Source organism: Sorex araneus, chromosome 4, assembly GCF_027595985.1.
Source record: "Sorex araneus isolate mSorAra2 chromosome 4, mSorAra2.pri, whole genome shotgun sequence".
Lineage (NCBI taxonomy): Eukaryota > Metazoa > Chordata > Mammalia > Eulipotyphla > Soricidae > Sorex > Sorex araneus.
In genome coordinates, this window is record NC_073305.1 from 50,723,735 (window position 1) to 50,745,476 (window position 21,742).

General features: G+C 41.2%; 1 protein-coding gene across 2 annotated transcripts in view; it reads left to right on the forward strand.

Annotated features, from left to right (window-relative positions):
- Positions 1-21,742, forward strand: part of CACNA2D3 (calcium voltage-gated channel auxiliary subunit alpha2delta 3) — a 999,345-nt gene that overhangs the window by 792,433 nt on the left and 185,170 nt on the right. For both annotated transcript variants that reach the window (XM_055135106.1, XM_055135105.1), the window contains 6 exons: positions 4,160-4,243; positions 13,250-13,321; positions 13,581-13,642; positions 15,268-15,335; positions 19,124-19,169; positions 19,298-19,395. In XM_055135106.1, the coding sequence (XP_054991081.1) occupies positions 4,160-4,243; positions 13,250-13,321; positions 13,581-13,642; positions 15,268-15,335; positions 19,124-19,169; positions 19,298-19,395 (430 nt within the window). The remainder of the gene's footprint in view (positions 1-4,159; positions 4,244-13,249; positions 13,322-13,580; positions 13,643-15,267; positions 15,336-19,123; positions 19,170-19,297; positions 19,396-21,742) is intronic.

Consider the following 21,742-nt stretch of genomic DNA (forward strand, 5'->3'; position numbering starts at 1 on the left):
CAGCACACGCTAGTGCAGTCGTCTAACTTGCTTAACAGTGAAGCATTTTGCAAATCGTAGATTCCTAAATAATCTCTCAAGTTATAAACATATGTGAGCATGTTACTTAAAATGTGCTACTTATGTAGTTATCTATTTAAGCTGGGAGGAAAATAAAGGTGCTTAATTTATACACACTGATCCCTGTTGTCCCGGATTGTGCTTGAAACCCAAGTAAGTTTTCAAACTATCTTTATAAAGGGCAGCGGGGTGGTCATGTGGCAAGGAATCCCTGGTTCATAAAGCATCCCTGTGTGCAAGTGTTTCTGGCATGCTTGACATAAACTCACATGCCATGTTTTCAGGTCCTCTTCATATCTGTCCTCCACTTTCTGTCTCTCCAAAGAAAGAGGAAGAATTTCCAAATATTGGCAGAGATGGCTTTAGAGGACTCGAAGTTCACATCCTACTTCTTGGCTATACTAGAAAATGGATACCTGTGTTTTGTATAAATCCAGAAAATTCTCCCAGATGGAATCTCATTTGGGCTGGACAAAGTTATGTCCTCATCCCTGAACCAATCCTGGGATAATGCAGACTTCCTTCAAATATTTACGTCACTTGTCCACTTCTGAATCATCAGCAATAGTCTTTTGGTCACTAGAGTCATATTTCCTAAGAGTGTGTGGGGGGTCCCAGATATTCTCTAAATTAAAAAATGAAATGGAAAATGCAAAGAACAGTTGGTGACAACCCACCGCACGAGTCTCCCTTATGAAGTCCCAGTCTCCAGCTTTCTAGTAGACTTTCTTAATAGGTGACAAGGAAAAGGTGAACTTAGGGTCTTTATGTGGAATTTGGTCATTGCCTTTGACCTAATCTATGTATGCAAAAGACCTTTGACTTTTATTTTTCTCATTCAAAGCGATCAAGAAGCTACTGTATTGCTTGTTATATTCCTAAGGAACTCATTCTTTAATAAAGACCCCCATGAAGCGTAACTCAGACTGCTCAGACTGTTTCACATAGCTGATTGATAGACTGACATTGTGGAGAAGCGTTCTTAACAGAGATCCACAGGAAGTAGTCCCAATGTGGTCTGTTTCTCTCAATGAAATTAAATTACAGGGACATCCTTGAATATGGCACTTTATGAAGCAGTTTGATGGGAAACCTTCCTCTCATTCTTTAAATCTCTACAAGTGTCTTGAATTTCAGAAGTGCACTGCACTGCATGTCTTGAGTACCATTAAAAACCAAAGCTACAAGTGAAGGGTTGTCTGAGAAGCCCTTTTTGTCAGATGCCATCTGAAAGGATGCCTCTGAAATGGAGTTTTTGTCCAGGAGCAGCTTGTATCCCAAGTGGTATGATACTCATACCACTTGGTATGAGTACACAACTAGCTCAGTGGGCTGAGTGCATTATTTTCATGCCTGTGTTCAATCTCCAGCACTTGATGATCTTTTGAGAACTGCCAGGAATGATTTCCAGCAAGAAATATCCTCTGAGCACCATTAGGTATGACCCCCAAACAAACACAAACAGAAACACACTAGTAATAGACATGTGATAGTCAGTGTTTGATACAACCCCTTTTCATCAGACATTTCCTGCCATTCTCTGGTTTGTAGAACAGATACCTGTCTAATTATTAAATGGGCCTTCTTCATTTGAGAGACTGAGTATTAACCAATTACATAAAATAAGCCCATATTTTTTGCCAAAATCTCATTGCTCACGTCTCTTTAGAAGCTATATGTGGAGACTTTATTCTGAGTGAGGACTGTGCCTGCCATTTTACATACAACATTTGATATTCTCCAGCTTGCTGCTAGGGAGATGTTATTGTTTTCTCCACATTTGCAACTGATAGAAAGGAAATTAGGAGCCTTGGGGTGTCCTGTATGGGAACACAAACCCAGTAAATCACAGAACCACTGCCCTCTTCTAAGGACAGGCCTTTGGGTGCTCTATGTGGCAATGAAGAAATGCTTGGTGCTCTGGAGCATGGGATTTTTTTTTTCAAATTTCTCTGAAATACCACGAGACTTAGACATAAAATTTAACCATGAACGAGTAATGGGTTGCACAGCTCTCCCAGACTCTATGATCTTATTTAGCTTATTATCTGATGTGTTATTGAACTTTTCAGAGTTCATTTCCCACAATTTATGCCAGAAGCCACAAATTGACCTTACAGAAACAGATTACTTCTGGGTGATAAACTGGCAAGCAAGTGTTTGTAATAGAATGATGCTCTGTTTAATTGATTTTATGTCCTCTGTACCTTACACTTACTAGGTGTTCCTTAGCTATGGGTTCAATAAATGAACAAAGTAAGCTTTTGAAGTGATAAAGAACCCCCCCCCCATCCAAAACATGTTAGGTTTAGATGAGTTTAGCCAAGCAGTTGTGAGTATTCTTCCTTCAAAAGGACTATGTGTTCTTCTGGGATGTGTCATGGCCCTTACTGAGATTTGAGGGCAAAGGTAACAGGTCCAAGGATATCTGACTGTCTTCTCAGGAAGATATCTGATTGTCTGTCTTCTTTCTCTCTAGCTTCTCCCTCTTTCCCTTGTAAGACTCAGGTGACAGCCCCACTGACCTCATTCCTATCCCCCCTACTTAGCCCCTGTCTGGCTCTCCAGAGGGCTGGATCTCCCATGCACACAGGAACTTTCCATAACAGGATCCAACTGCAAATCTGCTATCATTTATACTGGCTTCTGAGGGAACCACTTCCCTTCCTCCTCATCTGGAGTGGATCTGATGTCATAAAACTGACCCTGAATGCCTATTAATTGGAAACCTGAGAGAAGGGAGTGGAAGCATAGTTGACTGGGGTGGTCAGAGCCCAATGCCCTTGGAGGTGAGGTGGCCTTCCTGGATGGTGGGGGTGGTAAATCCCTGGCCCTGCCCCAAGATATCTGGGAGTTTCTGAAATGTTGCTGATGGGAGTGGGGGGTGGGGCAAAAGGAGGCAGGGAAAAAAAGCTTGGTTCTGTTGGAGCCACAGTAGCTCTGTCTGGCCTCCCTTCCCTAGATTCCCCAGAAGGCCTTGGCTAGGTCTGTTTAGTTCAATCAGTTAACAGCAGGGGTTCTCTCTTCTTTTCATGCAGGGTGCTTCTTCAGCACCTGTCTCTCTTCATTAACCAAGTGTCCAAATTGTACTTGTAGTTCAGGGTTCTTAAAGCATTTACAGTGATGCTGCATCTCAGTTACACCAGAGATCCCACTTCCGAAACAAAAGCAACAACAGCAAAAGAGAGCAACTACATACATGCATATTTTTACCCAATACGCTATTAGCTTTGTCTCATATACACATAAGGGGGTTGCTTATCCTTAGTCTGCAGTAGAGGGCAGACTTTCCTACGTTATAAGCACCCCCAATAACCAACATTAAAGGCTCCAAAGACACGGGAATATCAAGACACATGAATGTCCAGCGCGCAGAGTGACTAACACTCGTGATTTCGGGAGCATTTAAAACTTTTCCTGGTTTTATTGTACTCACCAGCCTCTCCAAAGAACTGTGCGGTGACTGTTATTCCCTACACCACATCCACTCTGGGTGAAGGAGCCCTGCTGGGCTCTGGGAAGAGATTATTCAGAGCGCAAGTTGGAGATTCTGTGTCTGCAAAAGGTTTTGAGAGTATGAATTGAACCCAAGTGCAGAGATCATTTTTTTTTTCCTTAGGCAGGAAACAAGAGGTAAGTTTGAGATGGGCAGTGGGGATGAGACCTTTAAAACACAAAGAGGTTATAACTAAACTTTTGGTTAGTGTACATAGAAGGTCCTTCCCTGTGTGACTTTCAAACTTTGGAAGAGAAGTGTCTCCATACTTCACAAAACCAATCCTACTCCCATACCCCACAAAACCCATCCTAGGATAGATAAAGTGTCTCTTTGTGTATTGTGTGTTAAAAACCACAGGGTCTACTTGGTAAATTCATGACAAGTTAACAGTGGAACCCAGCTCAGGTGTTATTTTAGGCATGTAATCTTGGTTTTTATGCTGCTAACCCCCTCGAACCACTGCCTCTGTAGGGCTAACCACCCATCCTTATTGACACAGTAAGTGGGCAAAGTGCCCATCTGTAAACAGGATTTTGGAGCATGAAGTTTGCCTCGGTTGAGGATCCCATGAACATGGCTTCTTCTTCTCCCCCGCACTAGTATGAAGAAGGCAAGAAGCGGAGAAAACCTGACTATAGCAGCGTTGACCTCTCAGAAGTGGAGTGGGAAGACCGTGATGACGTGGTAAGTGATTCACTTATGAGCCTGCAAAGAATGAGCCACATAATATCTTCTTCTGGACCAGAGACTGCCTTGGGAGCATATGGGGAGGATTACCAGAGGGACAGTGGCCCCAGAGAGACCAAAAGATGGGGCCTTTGAATCATGTTTGAACTGTTAGAACTCTTCCACCATTGTGACCTTGGCTGACAAGCCAGTTGGCTCTGCCTGCTTTGCACTGTCTCTGCTTCCTTGGGTGCAGATAATACCAGTCAAGCAACTGATGGAACTGTGACCTAGGAGACCATGAGAAAAGCCCACTTCCAGGTGAACACTTTGGTGGCCAGAATCTGCCTATGAGGCCAGGCTGGGTACAACTCAGGGTCTGAGAGAGCAAGACAGAGCTCTGTAGACCCCCCTTCCAGAGTCGTGCCCCTTCTCTGGCCACACTGCAATAGCTCATGTGTTTCCTTCCCACACAGACTCAGCCATCGGTACTGTATCAAAAGCTTTCCTTATGCCCATGACTTAACCCCGTTAGTCTTCTTGTTACTTCCTCAATAAATCAGATTTGTTAGACACGGCTGCCTTTGTGTGAATCCAGGCAGACTGTCCTTAATTAAATCGTAACTTCCCAGGTGTTCCCAGCTGGATCCTCATTCTTCTCTTTTTCTAGGAGGTCACTGTGTCAAGGCTATGCTTCTCTGATTTGTCTGGAGCACTTTCCTAAGTCCCAAGGTTGAGTCAGCATTGTTCCCATTCCTCCCTCTGTCCTACTTACCAAAAGATGTCGAGACGAGTCATTTGAATGAAGTCCACAGACTGAGCTCACAAGTACTCTATTTCCTCTTGCTATAGCTTTCTCTCTCCTTCCCAGTTTCTGTTCCCTGAATGTTTTAGCTACCATAAATCTCTGGCTTTCTTCCTTGCCTGTAAAATGCAAAACTCAGATATAATTTAGACATTTAACCTATTTCCTCCTTCCTCTGTACTTAAATCTTCTTAAGCCCAAGTGCAGACAAAACAGCTCTGATAGAAATCCATTTCCACTTCTACACTTTTTACTCCACATGCCAGTGTCCTGACATCATGTCAGCTCAATGACTTAGGAAAGTTCCATGTCTTTTTCTGTAAGTGTTGTCATCAGGAAGCATATCAATTACATGGGAATGCCCTTCCTTTCCCACCTGCTCATCCCAAGAAGCAGGTTATTACAGTGAGTAGAGCATAACCCAAGAACCAGGCTGTCTGCTCCTAACCCTCCATTTGTGATTGGATGCTGGGGATTTTTCCAGCAAGGTATACACATCAATTTTGTTTTTGTTGTTTCTATTTTTAACCAGTAAAATGAATATGATGGCACTCATCTCTTTATACTTTCCAGGGCTGTTGTGAATATTGAGAACTATAAAAATGCTTACATTGTCTTGTGGAATCAGTGAACATTATGTGAGTGGCAGCTATTCCATGTCTTGGTCTATTAGCATCATCATCATCCATACTCCATTGTCCCTCTCATTAATGAATGTCTTGTGGACTTGCAGTGGTTAAATAAATAATCTCCTGAGTCTTGACAGGGGCAGTTCATTGTTTTCCCTCCCCTCCTTCCTTCTCTTTACCCGTTACTTGATTTTACTTCACATGGATTTTTATGGTTTCTTTTATAGAATCCTGGATCTTGTCTCCAACGTGCTTCTTCATCTCTTCACCTTTTCCACTTTCATTCATAGGGAAAGCATGTGATTATGCTCATTTTTCTTTGGTGTACACCATTAACCCTCTTCTAGTTATTGCTGATCTGACATTCATTTCTCCTATGTGCCTTCTCTAAAGTTATTTATTACTCAACTTATCCTAGTCAACCCCCTGAGCCCCAGTACATTTTCAGTAAGTTAATATATTCTTTCAATCATAATGGTTTGGACATGCTTCTTCAATTGATCTAGCTTCCTTTCACACTGGAGTCTCAGCTTTATGTCTCACTGTCTTGCAATTTATTCCAACTCACAAGACTGTGTTTTGAGCAAATCCACCTCCAGCAAATCTAGTGCTCATCTGCACTCATTGATCTCTGGAAGTCTCTTGCCTTGTTATCGTGGGAATATGATATATTTTACAGACAAATTCCTTCAGTACCAATATATTTGACTGGGAAACCCCAAGTCAACATTTCTATCTTAGGGATTTTCACCCCATTTATTGGAGAACTCTGAAATTGATGCAAAGTATTTATGTGTGATCTATGAAAGGTCCTACATGCCCTTATGCCCACCATTGGCATTTGCAGAAAAAAAAGTTAGAAGGCATGATTGAGCTTAAGATCTGATAAAGACAATGCTTTTGAGGAGAAAGCAGCCTGATGTGTCCTACCTGCCAAGGCCTCATGACAAGGAGCTGCCTATATCTCTTGGCAACGAGGCTCTTGCTGAATTTAATGACCACATTTATAGCATAGATCCTGTGTACCTTAAAAAAAAAAGCTAGGTTTTTCTAGTACTAAAACACATGCAAATAGGGGCTGGAGTAATAGCACAGCGGGTAGGGCGTTTGCCTTGCACTCGACCGGGTTCGATTCCCAGCATCCCATATGGTCTCCTGAGAACCACCAGGGGTAATTCCTGAGTGCATAGCCAGGAATAACCCCTGTGTGTTGCCGGGTGTGACCCCAAAAGCAAAACACACACACACACACAAAAAAAAACACATGCAAATAAATTAGCTAAATTAGTAAGAGAAAAGGAGAAAAATTAGGAACCATTGAGAGCAGTATGAGTGATACTTCTGTTCACAGGATAGTTTGTGCATCTTAAGGACAATTCAGTAGAAAGACAGATCTGGAGAGAATCTTTGGACCACCCTAGGATCCTGAGACACATAGCAGTCTGTTTCCCAAGGTTGGTAAACTCTTAAAAGGAAGATAAGAGGTTTAAAATAGCAGTTATCCATTGATTATAAAGTCTCTCTAAAGGGTAAAGTAATAAAGGATGACTTTATTCTTATTACTATTACCATTTAGTCATTCCCGAACTTTTCATAGTGTCTATAATTATTTCTACCAACCAGAAATAAAAACTAATACATATCAATGATTACCACAAGATATTGAATTCTCCCTATGAGCCAGCAATGTTCTAAAAGCTATCTATATATGGACAGACTTTTAAAATTCTTTATAGCTCTCCCATAAAGTGTTATTGTTTTCTTTCTTTTAAAGATAAGGAAACTGAGGCAGAGTGTCCAGGGCACAAAGTACACATGGCCCCAGCGTTTTCAACTCTTTGGTATATCTGAGAAAGGACCTTAAGGTCAAAGAATCTTTGAAGACTGTAGCTCAGTGCCACAGAGTATCTTGAGTATTACCCTCCCCTGAGGGGCACAGGAAAGGTGGAACGTGCCTTGCACATAGCTGCCAAGCAGATGTTTGCCACATGGCATTTTTGTCTGCAATGCCCCATCAGATTCAATCCAACAGAAACTCTTCAGTTGCAACATTTGTCCCTTCTCTACTTCCCTCCAATCAACCTGCTATAGTTACCTGGGGGAACTCTGAGGAAAGATCCTCTCACCTCCTCTTGCCAAAGCCTGTTCTCCTGGCCCATATCACTTCTTTGTTGTTCAGTGTGTTCTTTATACCCCTCTGGTACTTCTGTATCTTCCTAGCCCATCAGACATGGACCACCTGAAATAGTGAGAGCAAGAGTGAGTGAGCGAGTGAGAGAGAGAGAGAGAGAGAGAGAGAGAGAGAGAGAGAGAGAGAGAGAGAGAGAGAGTGAGTGCACAAAAGTGTGAGAAAGGAGGGGATTTGTTGAATCAGTGCTCTCTGAAGTCCAGTCTATTTTCATAGTCTGATTGAATGTCTGCTTGGAAATGACAGACGTACTTTGCTGCTGCCTCTTCCTTTCCCTATAATCTGCTGATTTGGATTACTTGACAAGATTCTTTGACAAAATTACTCACCAATAGGGGTCTGGAAGTGCATGCCTCTTAAGCTTAACCTAATGTAATCAACGATTCTCTGGAGAGAGTGACACAGGGGAAGCTTCGGACAACCCAGGCAACTACAAATGTGGCTACCAACTGTAATGGGGCTGTTAGAGAACAGACTACTCTGAGTGGCCAGTGAGCTCTTCAACTTCAGGGACAGGCAAGGACAGATAGATACTAGGGAAGAACATCTGTCATGGCATGACTTAGTCCTCTGGTAAAACAGAGGTTCCTAGAGTCCAGGAAGGTTGGTCCCCGACTTCAGATGACTAGTTTTATTGTGAACAGGATTGACCTTCATTTTATCAACCACATTGTTGTGAAAGATGCTTGAATGTGGACTAAGCGCTCACCCTTGAAGATGGGTGACGCTCAATAGGGAAATCAGAAAGGTTTACCATGGATGTTTTGTTTTGCTTAGCTTTGAGTATTAACTAAGCATCTGAACACATCATGTTTTTTAAATGCTGTAAAAAACTAAGGCACACGGAAGGGCATGTGCATTAGAGGGCTTTCCGGGCAGCTCTGTCTCACCGCCCGCGTTCGGTGCTCTGGAGCTGCTGTGTATGGACTGGATCGGGACAGCTGTTGGCCAAGGACAGGCAAAGGAAGAATGAAGACCAAGCTGGTTGCTGATTAATTACCGTTTATTCAATCTTCCATCTTACTCCTCTCCCGCACTCCTAGCTCCGTCCTCTCTCAGGATCCACTGCCATGCTCCTCTCTCTTCTCTCTCCTCCCTTTTTCTCTCTCACCCTTGCCCCTAGGCTACACACAGCCAGGTAGCAAAATCAACATAAGAAAGCCCTTCCTGAGGGCCAGGCATTCCAAAGCCCTTCCTGACTGCCAGCAGGTAAAATAACTCTTAAGGTTTTTCTCCTTTCCTTAGTCCAAATACTTATTAACATCTTAATACTAGTTATTTTTGTATGGACATAGCAAGAGATACATTGAGGCTTGCAAAACAGCTCTCCTGGCAACATCTTGCCACAAACTCAGACCATAGCACTCAGGCCAGGTTAATCATTCCTAACCCTAGCAGGGTCCAAATCTAGTTATCACTGTTTGGATCATGACAGCATTTGTCCATGACCAAGCTCTTAACTTATAGTTAAGCATTAGGCACTTTGGCCAGGCCCATCTTGATGCCAGGGTAGCACACAACTCACCGCTTGCCCTGGGTTCGTCCTGTCCCTCGTCAGGACCCTGCTTTTGGGGGTGCTAGAAGTAAGGGCAGCTGGGGCTTAGTTCGAGAGAACAGATGCCCAGGAGGAAAATATCATGTAGAGTCAAATGACTCCCAGGTTACAAAAGCATAGCATTTGCTAAGTCTTCCTGTGTCCATACAAAAAGGACATGGCTCTGAATAAACTATGCAAAGGACTCAAGGAGAAGAGAAAAACAGTATTTACAGGTTAACAGAACACTAAGAAAGAAGCTACAAATTAACACAGGAATGGGAGCACTGTGATGGGAGTAACCCAATAAACCTAAACTACCTGAGGCTATGTTATCCTACAAAATGACTCTGTAATATTCTATGAATAAGTGCTTGGAACTGTTTCTTTGCCAGGGCATTTTCATTCCTCCAGTTACTCAGTTTAGGCCTGCAGATGGTGGCAGCTTCTGGAGATATCCCGAGAGCTCTAAAGCACACTGCTGATCTCTCCTTTCCACCCCCCCCCCCCCCATTCTCTCCTCTGCTCTGGGTAGCTCTACCATAGTTTGTTCAGAGCCAGGCTGGAAACCAGGTCCCCACTCACAGGAAGAGGCTTGCTCTCAACAGCTGAGCTACAGCCTTGCTCCCTCTGTCACCTTGCCATCTAGTTCTTAGAGCTGGTGGCGCCACTGGCTTAGCATAAGACATGGTGCAAATGTCTTCCCTTCTCAAGCCTTAGGCTCCAGAGGTGGGAAAGTGACCTTTGCAGATAGCTGCAGCCTCCCTCTGCTATATTCTCACCAGGCACCCTGTGTGTCTCACCAGCACTGAACCCCAAGCTCTCCTATAGCCATGAGGACAGAAAACCACCTTCTTTAAGACCCAGACCACAGTGCCTCGTATCTGTGGGAAATGAAAACCTCACGCTGGAGCTTAATTCATTTTAACAACTTCTTTGTAACAAGGGTGTCAAAAATATATTTTTTAAAATTCTTTGATTTAAAACAATCAGAGATAATAATAATAATACACTACTTCTTAGGAGAATAAAATTCATTATTCTAAGATACATAAACTTGTCTGCTTTCTCTCTTGATTTGAGAACTAGAGGTAATAACACAGAATCAAGTGGCAGACAGCCTGTAGGGCTATATGCAGTTTCTTTTTTTGATTCTGTTTCTTAACCTTGTGCTTCAGTTTCCCCACCTAAAGAAAAGGGATAGTAGGATGCCTTATAAGATTATTTTTAGAGCTTTTAAAAAGCAGGCCATTCTCATCAGGGCACATCCCTGAGGTACTTGTGTGCCAGGTGGCACCGTGGCTAGAACTCAGAGACTTATACTTATTTGACTTGTGCTCTCTCACTTCACCTCTATCCCTGGCCCTGATATGGGATACTGGGGATCCAACCTAGGTAGACTACATGCAAGGTAAGCACCCTAATTAATTGTTGTGCTGTCACTCCGGCCACATGGTACAATTTTTAATGTGGCTAAGGGTCAAACATTCTGAACACATTGGCTTAACATAGTGTTCTCAGATTTATTTGGCCTATCACCCTACTTAAGCAAACAGAGAGCATCCCTCAATTGTATCTGATGCTATTCCTACGAAAGTGTGTAGAGCATGGGCAGAATGTGACAAAGGTACTCAACTACTACAAGTCACTTCCATGATTGCCAAGGTTGATTCAGCTGATCTTGCTGCCTAGGTGGGTGCCCCCTTCCTCTCTTACCACGCCATGTACAGGAGCACAACTTTCCTCATGAGTTGTACTCATTCTAAGAAGACAGATTCTGCCAAGTAGAACACGAGTATCTGCATAAAGTAGACTTGAGTTTAAATCCTAATTATAGAAGGCTTTGATATTAAAAGAAAGTAAGAAAGAAGATAACAAACATGATGGTCATGGTGGTGGATGGCCAACATTGATTAAATGCTTAGAGCTACCTGGTAGTCTTTTAATTTTTAACTTAGTCAACTCTTTCCTGATTACATTGATGGGTGTGGTCATTAGTTCCATTAAACATGCAAGGAAACAGAGAGAATTCATAGGTGATTTTTATGGTCAAAAGTCCTGGTAGAGTTGATTTCTTTTCCTTTTTTCTCTTTTTAAAATTTTTAATAGAGGCCACCCACACTGGAGGTTTTAAGGAGTTCCACTGCCACTCCTGACAATGAAATGTGGGGGGCAGAGGTACTCTGGGGAAGTTCCATCCCCAGCTCTGCTAGAGGCCATGCAGTGCCAGGGATCAAACTTGGTCTCTTGGCTGCTAGGCTTATGCTCTGCAATTCAGCCATATCACCAGTGCTAGGGTCTATTACTTTAACTACAGTGCCATCTGCTTCTCAAATAAGTGTTCAATCAGTGTAATCTATTTCCATAATAGTTGAAGAAGAGGGAAAGACGGAGCTAATCATTTAAGCATTTGTCTAGAGAAAACATCCGTGACCTCGGCCTTGGACCCTCGCAAGACCCAAGACTTTTGCTGTGTGCTACTGGGAGTTGGGGGTGGGGGGACACGGAGGCGTGGAGAGACTTACCGAATCTCTGACTTGTCTGGGGAATGTGAGAGGGGAAGGTCCCAAATGGCTTTAGGCAGGCACCAGAAAGAGGAAAAATGAAAACCATGTTAAAGATAAATCGAGCCGTTCTTAAAAGTTAGAAAGTAGACTTAATTAGGACCAGCTCTCCCCATCCAAAACCACAAAAGTTAAAATGGGAAAATATTTCCAGAAATGCCCATTATGTGTTGTTAAAAAATATCTACAGTAAAATATATGTTTTATTTTATACATGCCTCCAGCTAAAAATTATGCTTTTACTCTCTCTCACAGAAGATGGGAATGTGAACCCAAATCTAGACAGCCCCGAATCAAATTTAGGTTGCTTGCAAGCATTGCAGTTTTCTATCGGCCAGATCTTATTCAAGTTCCTCAAAGGAGAAAAGAAGGGAAAGGAGGGAAAAAAAAAAGGCTTGGGGCTGGGAAAGCCTCTCCTGCTGGGCTGGCATGTCGGCAGTTGCTCCGACTCCATTCAATGGCCTTTCCTCTGTCCTTTTAGTGCCCCCAATGGCACATCTCTCATCACTGCATCTGCTGTCCTCTGCTGAGAAGCAGAAGGGCCACACGTAATTAAGGGAGGTCAGCTGGGAGGGTGGAGGGAGTGAGGCTCACTGGTGCACTCCGTGGGATCTCTAAACTTAGACCCACGGCTGTCCTATTCTCTGCCTGGGAGCATCGACAAGAACATTATTTGACTCAGTAATGTAAGAGCATTTTAAGATGATTTACACTAAGAAAAAATTACATGCATTTCTGTCTTCCAAATGGTTGTTTTAAACAACAACAAGCAAAACAACAACAACCTCTGTCCCCACCAAAAAAAAAAAAGTCCCCGCTATAGGAGTATAATTTTTTTTTTAATTTGGTTATGTTTTCAAATGTGTTTTCTCCATGACAAGTCAGTACTGTGAGTTGGATGAATGTAACTCATCTCGGGAGACATTCTTGCATCCTGAGTGTGTTTGATCAGCTTACTGGGTGCTCCGTTTCTATCAGCATCCATCACTGACTTCTTGTCATTGTTGCCCTGGAGTTGACACCAGAACCCACCATTGTAGAGGAGAGTCATTTACTTATTGTTAGTAACCTCTTGCCCTGGTCCAGCAGCAGTGGGCTGGAAACTCTTCAGAAACCCTGTTTCAGGGGTCTGAGTGCAACAGAGAGGGGGAAGGCCTTCAGTTTCAGCGGGGAGAGGGCTCAGCCCTAACCCATCACTGTTATACATCAATCGCCATATGTGCTCCCAAGTTGATGGTTTGGGGTGACCAGATGATGTGGCCTGTTAGAGAAGAGGTAACACCAGCCTTCCTTTCTCATTTTAGTTAAGAAACGCCATGGTGAATCGAAAGACCGGGAAGTTTTCCATGGAGGTGAAGAAGACAGTGGACAAAGGGGTACATTTTTCTCAAACATTCTTGCTGCTTAATTTAAAACAAACCACTGTGAAAAATTAGCTTTGAAAGCTCTATCTGGAATAAATATCTTTCGCTGAGATCATTTTTCTCTTGTCTTTACTTATCTCAAACAAGATTCATGTAGTACTGTTAACCTGATCTTAGTGTATCCATTTATTTTTATTTATTTCTGAAAATGTCACCTAGCCGACTAACCATGTTTTCTTTTCTCTGCGACTTTTTTTTTTCTTCAATCTAGAAACGGGTTTTGGTGATGACAAATGACTACTATTATACAGACATCAAGGGTACTCCTTTCAGGTAGAGCTGACCATAATCCATGGACATTCCATCAGACCCATCAGTTGTGTTTGTACAAAACCTGCTGGCACTCTCAGAGCTCATCATCTGAAGATAACCAAACACCCTGCCGCAAGGCTGGAAAGAGTGAGGAAGGGGCTTTTCCCAGGCTGCTTTTGCTTTTGTTTTCCAGAAGGGGGAAGAAGGCTCAGGCTCACCTAGGAGAACTCACTCAATGTGTCATGGCTTTGCATCTCATTATCCATCAAATAAGCTTTTGGGTGGGCTTCAGCTATGGGTGAAGAGAGTAGTTCAGGTGGTTACCAGAGCCTTAATCATCTAATTTTTCAGCTGAGTGAGTTTCATTTTCACCTTTACTTTCGTGACCAAAAAAAAAAAAAAAAAAGACAAAGAAGGCAAGAAATCCTTCAAACTTTGGAGGTGGCATCTGCATCCTTACATGTTGTGCTTCTGTTTGAATTTCTTTGAACTGTTCTTCTGTGCTTGTCTACCTTGGAACCCTGTGATTTTTCTTTATAACAGTCCTGAAGAATGGTTTTGCTTCATTGCCTGCTTTTCAATGTGTATGTGCCTTCTAAAGTCTTCCCCTGCTATTAACAAATCATGTGGTAACACGTTTATTCTTGTGGGTTTATTTTTTAAAGTTATTTTGATGGGGTTAGTTCCTGTTTCTGAACTAGTGCCCCATAGGGTTAAAGACTGAAAGAATGGCTGACAACTGACCCATCTGAGAAGGAAAGGATGGCATTGTTGCCTTCCACTGCCTAAGACCCTGAGTGGAGTCCATCTGGAACCAAAGCAATCAAGGAAGCACGTGGCTGCTAATTGGTTTTGCCAAATGAAAAGACTATGTTTTTAAAATATATTCTCGGACTTTAGGAAACAACAGAAAGGAACTGAAAACAAACCAGTGGAGGAGGAGGTGACAGAGATAGCAGAGGGGTCAAGGCACTTGCCTTGCATATGGCCAACCCCAGTGATCAATCCCCATCACTTGGCATGTCTCCCAAGCACTGCCAGGAGTGATCACTGATCACAGAATCAGGAGTAGCCCCTGACCACTCATGGGTATGACCCAACTCCCCACCTACTCAAAAACTTAGAAAAATAATTAAAATCAGTGGGAGTGTGACAAAGGTCTTAGACATAGGAGGGGGTTGTTTAAAGAAACACACCCATCAAACTACACTACAGTGATGGTGGGTGTTGTCACTTTAGCCCTTGATTTTAATTCTCACTAGCTAAAAACTCTTAAAATGGGAGAGACCCAACTCCGGCAGATGGAGGGGAGGGGAAGGGATACATAAGTGGGTGTAGAGAAGCCAGGGCATATGACCATTGGGAAGGTGTTGAGAGAAGTATTTGCTAGAAGGGCAAACAGTTTGCCACACCCCTTTAAAAACACAGGAGAGCAGCCAATTCTAATCAGAAATTATTTTGAAGTAGTTGATTGAGCCTACGAAAAACCAACACCAACTATAATCAGTGGGGTTTTGAAAGTAAACTGTTAGAAAAATTGTTTACAGAACATAAAATGGAAATGCGAAAATGGAAAAATAGTTAACCCACAAGTCTATTCCAGTCGATGCCATGGGTTTCAAGGTCTGCTTTGTTTCTCTGCACAGTTTAGGTGTGGCGCTCTCCAGAGGCCATGGGAAATACTTCTTCCGAGGGAATGTGACCATCGATGAAGGTAAGAGGCTGCTTTGCTTCTCATGTTTTTTAGTGTGGGAAAAGCGCCTTTGAAGCAGCCATTAGGAGTAAAGACATTGCTCATCTATCAGAAGCTCTGTTGAGCCCCTCAATGTTGGACTCAGCTCATTACTCAATTGTGTTACTCTAATTCCTTAGATTGTTATCAGAGAGGTCAAAATCTCAGATAGTGAGACCCTAACTTTCATAATTTTGTTTTACTCTCATCCATGGAGTTGTGGAATTAACTTAAGGGAAATATTAACTATCTATATTCTTCCTGTATATAAAACTTAATACTAATAACAGTCCAAATTTAAAAACTCAAGCTCATGGAATAAATAAGAACACAGGCAGGGAAACTTTAGTTTCTATATAGTTCAGCCACAAATTTCACTTGTGTTTTATGGCAACCCAGGTCGTAAGTTAAAAAGTGATAATTTAATTGATTGACATAGGTCAGAGAAGTAAGTAGTTGAGATTTTGAGACCCTCTTTCCTTACAAGGCACTAGTACTCTAAACTTTTAGTATTAGTAGTAGTTGTCTTAGTTCCTTCATCTTAAACAATTCAGTCACACCCAACATGTAGTTTTTACTTTTCAACAACACAGTATCACAAGCTAGAAGGAAAGGATAGGTCTGGCTTCTGGAAAGCTCCATTTCCTTAATGGCCTTGAATAATTCCCTTGTCTAATCAGGGTGTTAGATTTATATCTCCTCAGAAAAGGAGTTGGACTAAACAACTACTATTTTTGAGTATCCTTAAGTGTACAACCAAGATCAGGAAGGATTCTTACAATCAGGCTTTAATTGACTAGAGCTATGTACAAAGAACATGGTAACCTGTCAGAAGTTGGACAGCCTTGGGGCTCACTTCAATGTCATGGCAGAGAATGCAGAATGATATTGGCGGGCCCCAAGATGTCAAGTTCTGTCCTCAACCTTCTTATTTACCCCTAAATGACCTAACATGGTTTCACAAGTAGGGTTTGCGGTGGTGGTGATGGGGGAGGGTGTGGTGGTCCCAACTTAAGGAATAGGAAAGAGAATGGAGGAATCATTGTAATGGACTAAGACAGTGGATGAGAGTATGAAAGTCTCTCTCTTTCCATAGGCAGACAAGAGAAAACAGGAACAAATTTATAACTTGGACAAGATTCTGGGCAAGATTCTCAGATATATATATATATATATATATATATATATATACATATATATATATCTTTTATTGAAGTATTATCATGTATGATACTACAGAAGTCATTGTTTTACAGTTGAAGCACAACTGTACCAGTTCCTTCAAGGTGTTTTAAGGTCCCTCCATTATTATCCCATGGTCTAGTCCTGTTCCATCCTTTCAGAGCCTCCTTAATTCCCATTTCTGTTGAATATGTCCCAACATTTGTTTGCATGGTATATTGTCTAATCCCTTATTTTGTTTCATTATATTTAGCATCAGAGAATATTTTATAACATCTATAATTTTCCATCTCACTCTGGGCCTTGCATGGCTCTATAGATATTATTACCCATGAAACCAGAAAATTCATGTCTAAGCCATCTGAGATCAAACTGAAGAAACAATTTGTAGTCAGAACAATAAAAGGAGATTATTTTAATGGATTATTTGCCTCTCATGGGTCCACTTCATAAATCTACAATTCAAGGGTCTACCTGCTTTCTTATGAATACATGCAGATCTGCTTCACATTGCGTTTCCAGCCACACTTACTATTTTCTCCTGTATGTTCCACAGCTGTTAGCCTAAGAGGTCACACAGAGAGCATTTCAGTACTGAATTTAACTGCCATGTAAGAAATGAGTCTGAATCCTCAGCAAGGGGGAGAGTGTTTGGTTATCCATACAAATTAGGTCAGATCTTCCTCTCTGTGTTGGTCCTCTATAAATAAGAAGTCTTACAATCCTGCCAAAGTTTCTGAGTAACTGAACTGGAGAAAACTGTTTCATCTTTAACTAATGAGTAGAAAGACTTGCCATCCTTAAAGGATATGGTGAAATATATGTATATGTTCTTCTTGCGAAGAGAAAGAACTTCCCTGAAGATGACAACCAGAGTTCTATTGGCTCTTCCACAGGGAGTACTGTCCCCCAGAAAGTAGGAATTTTCAACATCCTTTAAAGAGGATGAGTGAGTAGGCTTTGCTGAAATGTAAAGAGTTTCTATCTCCCTGTGCTTTTTTTTCCAGAGTCCTCAACTAAACAGTATACTGTATATTTTTATTTTATTTACTTACCTAATTTCTCCCGTAAGTTAAATACCATGGTGCTTGTCATTTTTTTTAATCCACTACTATATTCTCAGGGCCCAGGATAGTGTCTGGGCAAATCGTTGGTACTCAATAAATTAATGGATTTTTTAATTGAATCATGGTAAGATACAGATCTACAAAGCTGTTCATGGTCAGGTTTTAGTTACACAGTGTTACAGCACTGGAGTCCTCTACCAGTATACATTTCCCACCACCAGTGTTCCCAGTTACTCTCCTGACACCTTCCCCACAGTCTATCTCTATAGCAGGCACTTTCCTTCTCTCTCTCTCTCTCTCTCTCTCTCTCTCTCTCTCTCTCTCTCTCTCTCTCTCTCTCTCTCTCTCTTTTCCTTCCATCAATTAATTAATGGAAGGAAGGAAGGAAGGAAGGAAGGAAGGAAGGAAGGAAGGAAGGAAGGAAGGAAGGAAGGAAGGAAGGAAGGAAGGAAGGAATTACTTGAGGAGTTAAGGAGAGCAAAGATAGAAAGTAAGGTTGGGAATAAGAGAAAAGGGAAGAAAGGAAGTTGAGTAAATGTGTAGATTCATTATTTTTCTTGGATTAATTACTATAGGATTTAGCATTCTAGTAGAGACTGACTTAAAACATTATAACTTACAATTTAGAATTGATGTATCTCAAAGAGTTTAAATGACATGCAAAAATTATTCATCTACTAGTGTTGCAGTCAGGTTACATATGATAATATTCTAATTTACTTGCTATTTTCTGTAAAACCAGGTAGTATTAATGTTTTGCTAAACTTGAATTGGTTTGTCATTTGGGAAAATTCTAAAACAAGCTATAAGCATCACTACAGTTATTGAAGTTGTCATCCAAAGGTATATAAAATTTGATGGCCCATAGAATTGAAGTCCCTTGAAGATACAAGGAAAGGGTGATTTCACAGAATTAGGGTGGTCTGGAACATGTTATAAAAACTTCTCAATTTACTTCAAGCCACAATTTTTCTAGTACCTTTCCAGACAGCCCGTTGATTTTAACTAAGAATCTTATAACAAGGAACAAATTTTGCTCATCAAAAAATTTGAGTATTGACATTTTTATTTCAACCTATAATTTCACCTTCACAACTACCCATAAGTTAGTACTTCTATTATTCCTATTTTGCATGAGAAGAAACTGATGTTTAACAAAGGATGTATGTGCCTAGTTCCCAGCTCAGGAAATTGTGGGTCCACATTCTGTATTTCTGTATGCTAAGCTTCTTTCCTAAGTCTCCCTGGTATACCAAATATCTTCAAAGAGTTATGGAATGCTTACTAAGAAAGGCGACAGTGACAGTTGAGTGGAAAGGAGTCAGGAGAAGTGAATTGGAAGAGAATATGGTTTCTTTGATCAGAGTTTCTCTTCTCAGGCAGATACCTTTGGAGTTGGTGTCTACCCTTACTCTAGCTCCATGGCCCTGTTCTAGAATATTGGGAACATAACAAGAGGATGGGTGAGAATGGTGCTCCATACAAGTTCCTATTTATTAACCCATTCTCCTTGACTTCCAGGACTGCATGACTTAGAACATCCTGATGTGTCCTTGGCAGATGAATGGTAAGAATTCAATCTTTCATCAGCTGCTCTCTTTGTTCTCAAGATGTCTCAATCAGTGGCTCTCGTTCAAAGGCAAAAGGTAGTGATGTTATCAATGTTTAAATGCTCTTTTTTGGCCACGTTCTTAGGTCCTACTGCAACACTGACCTACATCCAGAACACCGGCATCTATCTCAGCTAGAAGCTATTAAACTATACCTCAAAGGCAAGGAGCCTCTGCTTCAATGTAAGCATGTTTTCAAATGTGTGTTTGTGTGTGTAACTGGGGTGGTGAGGAGGGAATGCAAAACTATTTTTGGCCTCAGTTTTCAAGGGGAGCTTTGCTTTGGCAGAGAGTATCAGTCACATTAAATCCAGCCAAATGTCTGCTTCCTGTAGGAATGGGAGAAAGCATATTGGTTACCAAAAGTCACGCTTAATTCCCAATCCTGCCTTAACCTGTTGTATTGAATTTATCCTTTTAACTGAACCATTTAGTTAAACACCTGAGTAGGATGAAAATGGTACAACTGGGAAGGGACTATAAATACCTGCTTATCCATTTCCCTGGTTTTACGAATGAGAAAGCAGAACTTGTCTCACCCAAGGTCAAAAATCTATATTTCCCAGTTCTCACAAGTGGGAGAGAGTCAAATCATCCCTTGTGCTCATTCTGTTTCCCCAATGAATTAGAAGTGGCCCTGGCTTACAGGTACTATATGAGCTAATTGACACTCACATAAGTTATTTCTAATAGCTAATGTTTGGGTAGAAGTAACATTCATCAAAAATGAGCAGGCACCTACCCCTGACTTTTAACAAATACCACTTAATCAATGATGTGAAAGTTCTCTCTCTATTTTTCTCTCAGGAAAAAACTTCTGTATTCTTGTGAGAGGAATAAGGAGGTTGTATAGCTACTAAACACTATATTTATGGACTGGATATATATTTCTAGGAATGTTATAGTAGAGAAAGAATCTCACATAAGTCCCGCTATTCTGATCCTTACATTTGTATTACATAAACCCCTTTTTTTTTTCACTTAAAGTAGGTAGTTTTATTTATTTTTTTAAATTTATTTTATTGAATCACCAAGTGGAAAGTTACAAAGTTCTCAGGCTTATATCTCAGTTACACAATGCTCAAACACCCATCCCTTCACCAGTGCCCATATTCCACCACCAATAAAAACAAAAACAAAAGCAAAAACAAAACAAATAAACAAAAAAAAACAGTATACATCCCACCCCTCACCCCCCAACCCACCCCGTACGTGAGTGATAATTTCACTTCCTTTTCTCTTTACCTTGATTACATTCCAGATTTCAACACATAACTCACTATTATTGTTAGAGTTTCAAAACAGACTCACTATTTTTTTTGGAATTTATCCCCTAAGAATACAGCTCTATTAACAGGGAAATATTTGATAATAAGTTTTCCACTGATGAGAATGAAGAGATAAAATAATAAACCGCGGCCGCGTGGTTTACAATTTCTGTATTATAGTAATTAAGTCCGCGAAGATTTAAGCATAAAACCCTTTTTTAAAAAAAGATATTTATCAAATCTCAGGGTTTTGCCATATATACTTCAGGTGCTTTTGTTTTAGTTTAGTTCTTGGATTGGGGACATACATGACTTGTGCAGGGCTTATTTCTGGCTCTGTGCTAAAGGATCACTTCTGGAGGCGCTCATTGGTGATAGAACCAGGCTAAGACACATACAAAGCAAGCACCTTACACCTTGAACTGTCTTTCCAACCCAAGATACTTTTATTATAATTTAAAAAATTATTTTTGGACTACACCTAGAGGTGCTCAGGGCTTACTTCTGGTTCTGTGATCAGAAATCAGTTCCGGCAGTGTTCAGGGGATCATAAAAGATACCAGAGATTAAACCCAGGACAGCTGCCTGCAAGACAAGCGCTTTATTCACTGTGCTCTCTCCTGAAGACTCATTTTTTCTTATTTTCTGATTTTGGAGTCACACCCAGCAGTACTCAGGGCTTACTCTTAGCTCTACATTCAGGGATCACTCTTGATAGACTCAGGAGACCATATGGGGTACTAGATACCTAACCTGGGTTGACTGGATGCAAGGCAAATGTTCTGCCTGCTGTACTATTGTTATGGTCCCTTGATATGCTTTTGAAACAATAAGGCATTACAGATACTATGTACAGATATGTTGATTCTCCTGGGAGTCCTTGTCCTCCTGTATGTACTCTTTACCTCCTTGTATTTTATACTATTACTGCATACATAGGTATTCATAATCAGTAATGTCTGCATCAAGATTTTAATTATATATATAAATTGGAAAGAAATCGAAGAGGGAGGAAAGAAGATGAGAGAGAGAATTAATAGAGGACCAGGGGTCAGGGGCCTCAGGTATACTGGTGTTGTGAGAGAATAGTATAGCTACATATCCAAAGTACATGTTCAACAACATTGAAAACATTACATCTAAACTATAAGCACTAAATTTTTAAATGTGCTTATCAGGATAGCAATATGAGGGCCAAGAGAAGCATGAGAACACTGGTAGAGGGAAGTTGACACTGATGGAAGGATTGGTGTTGGAATATT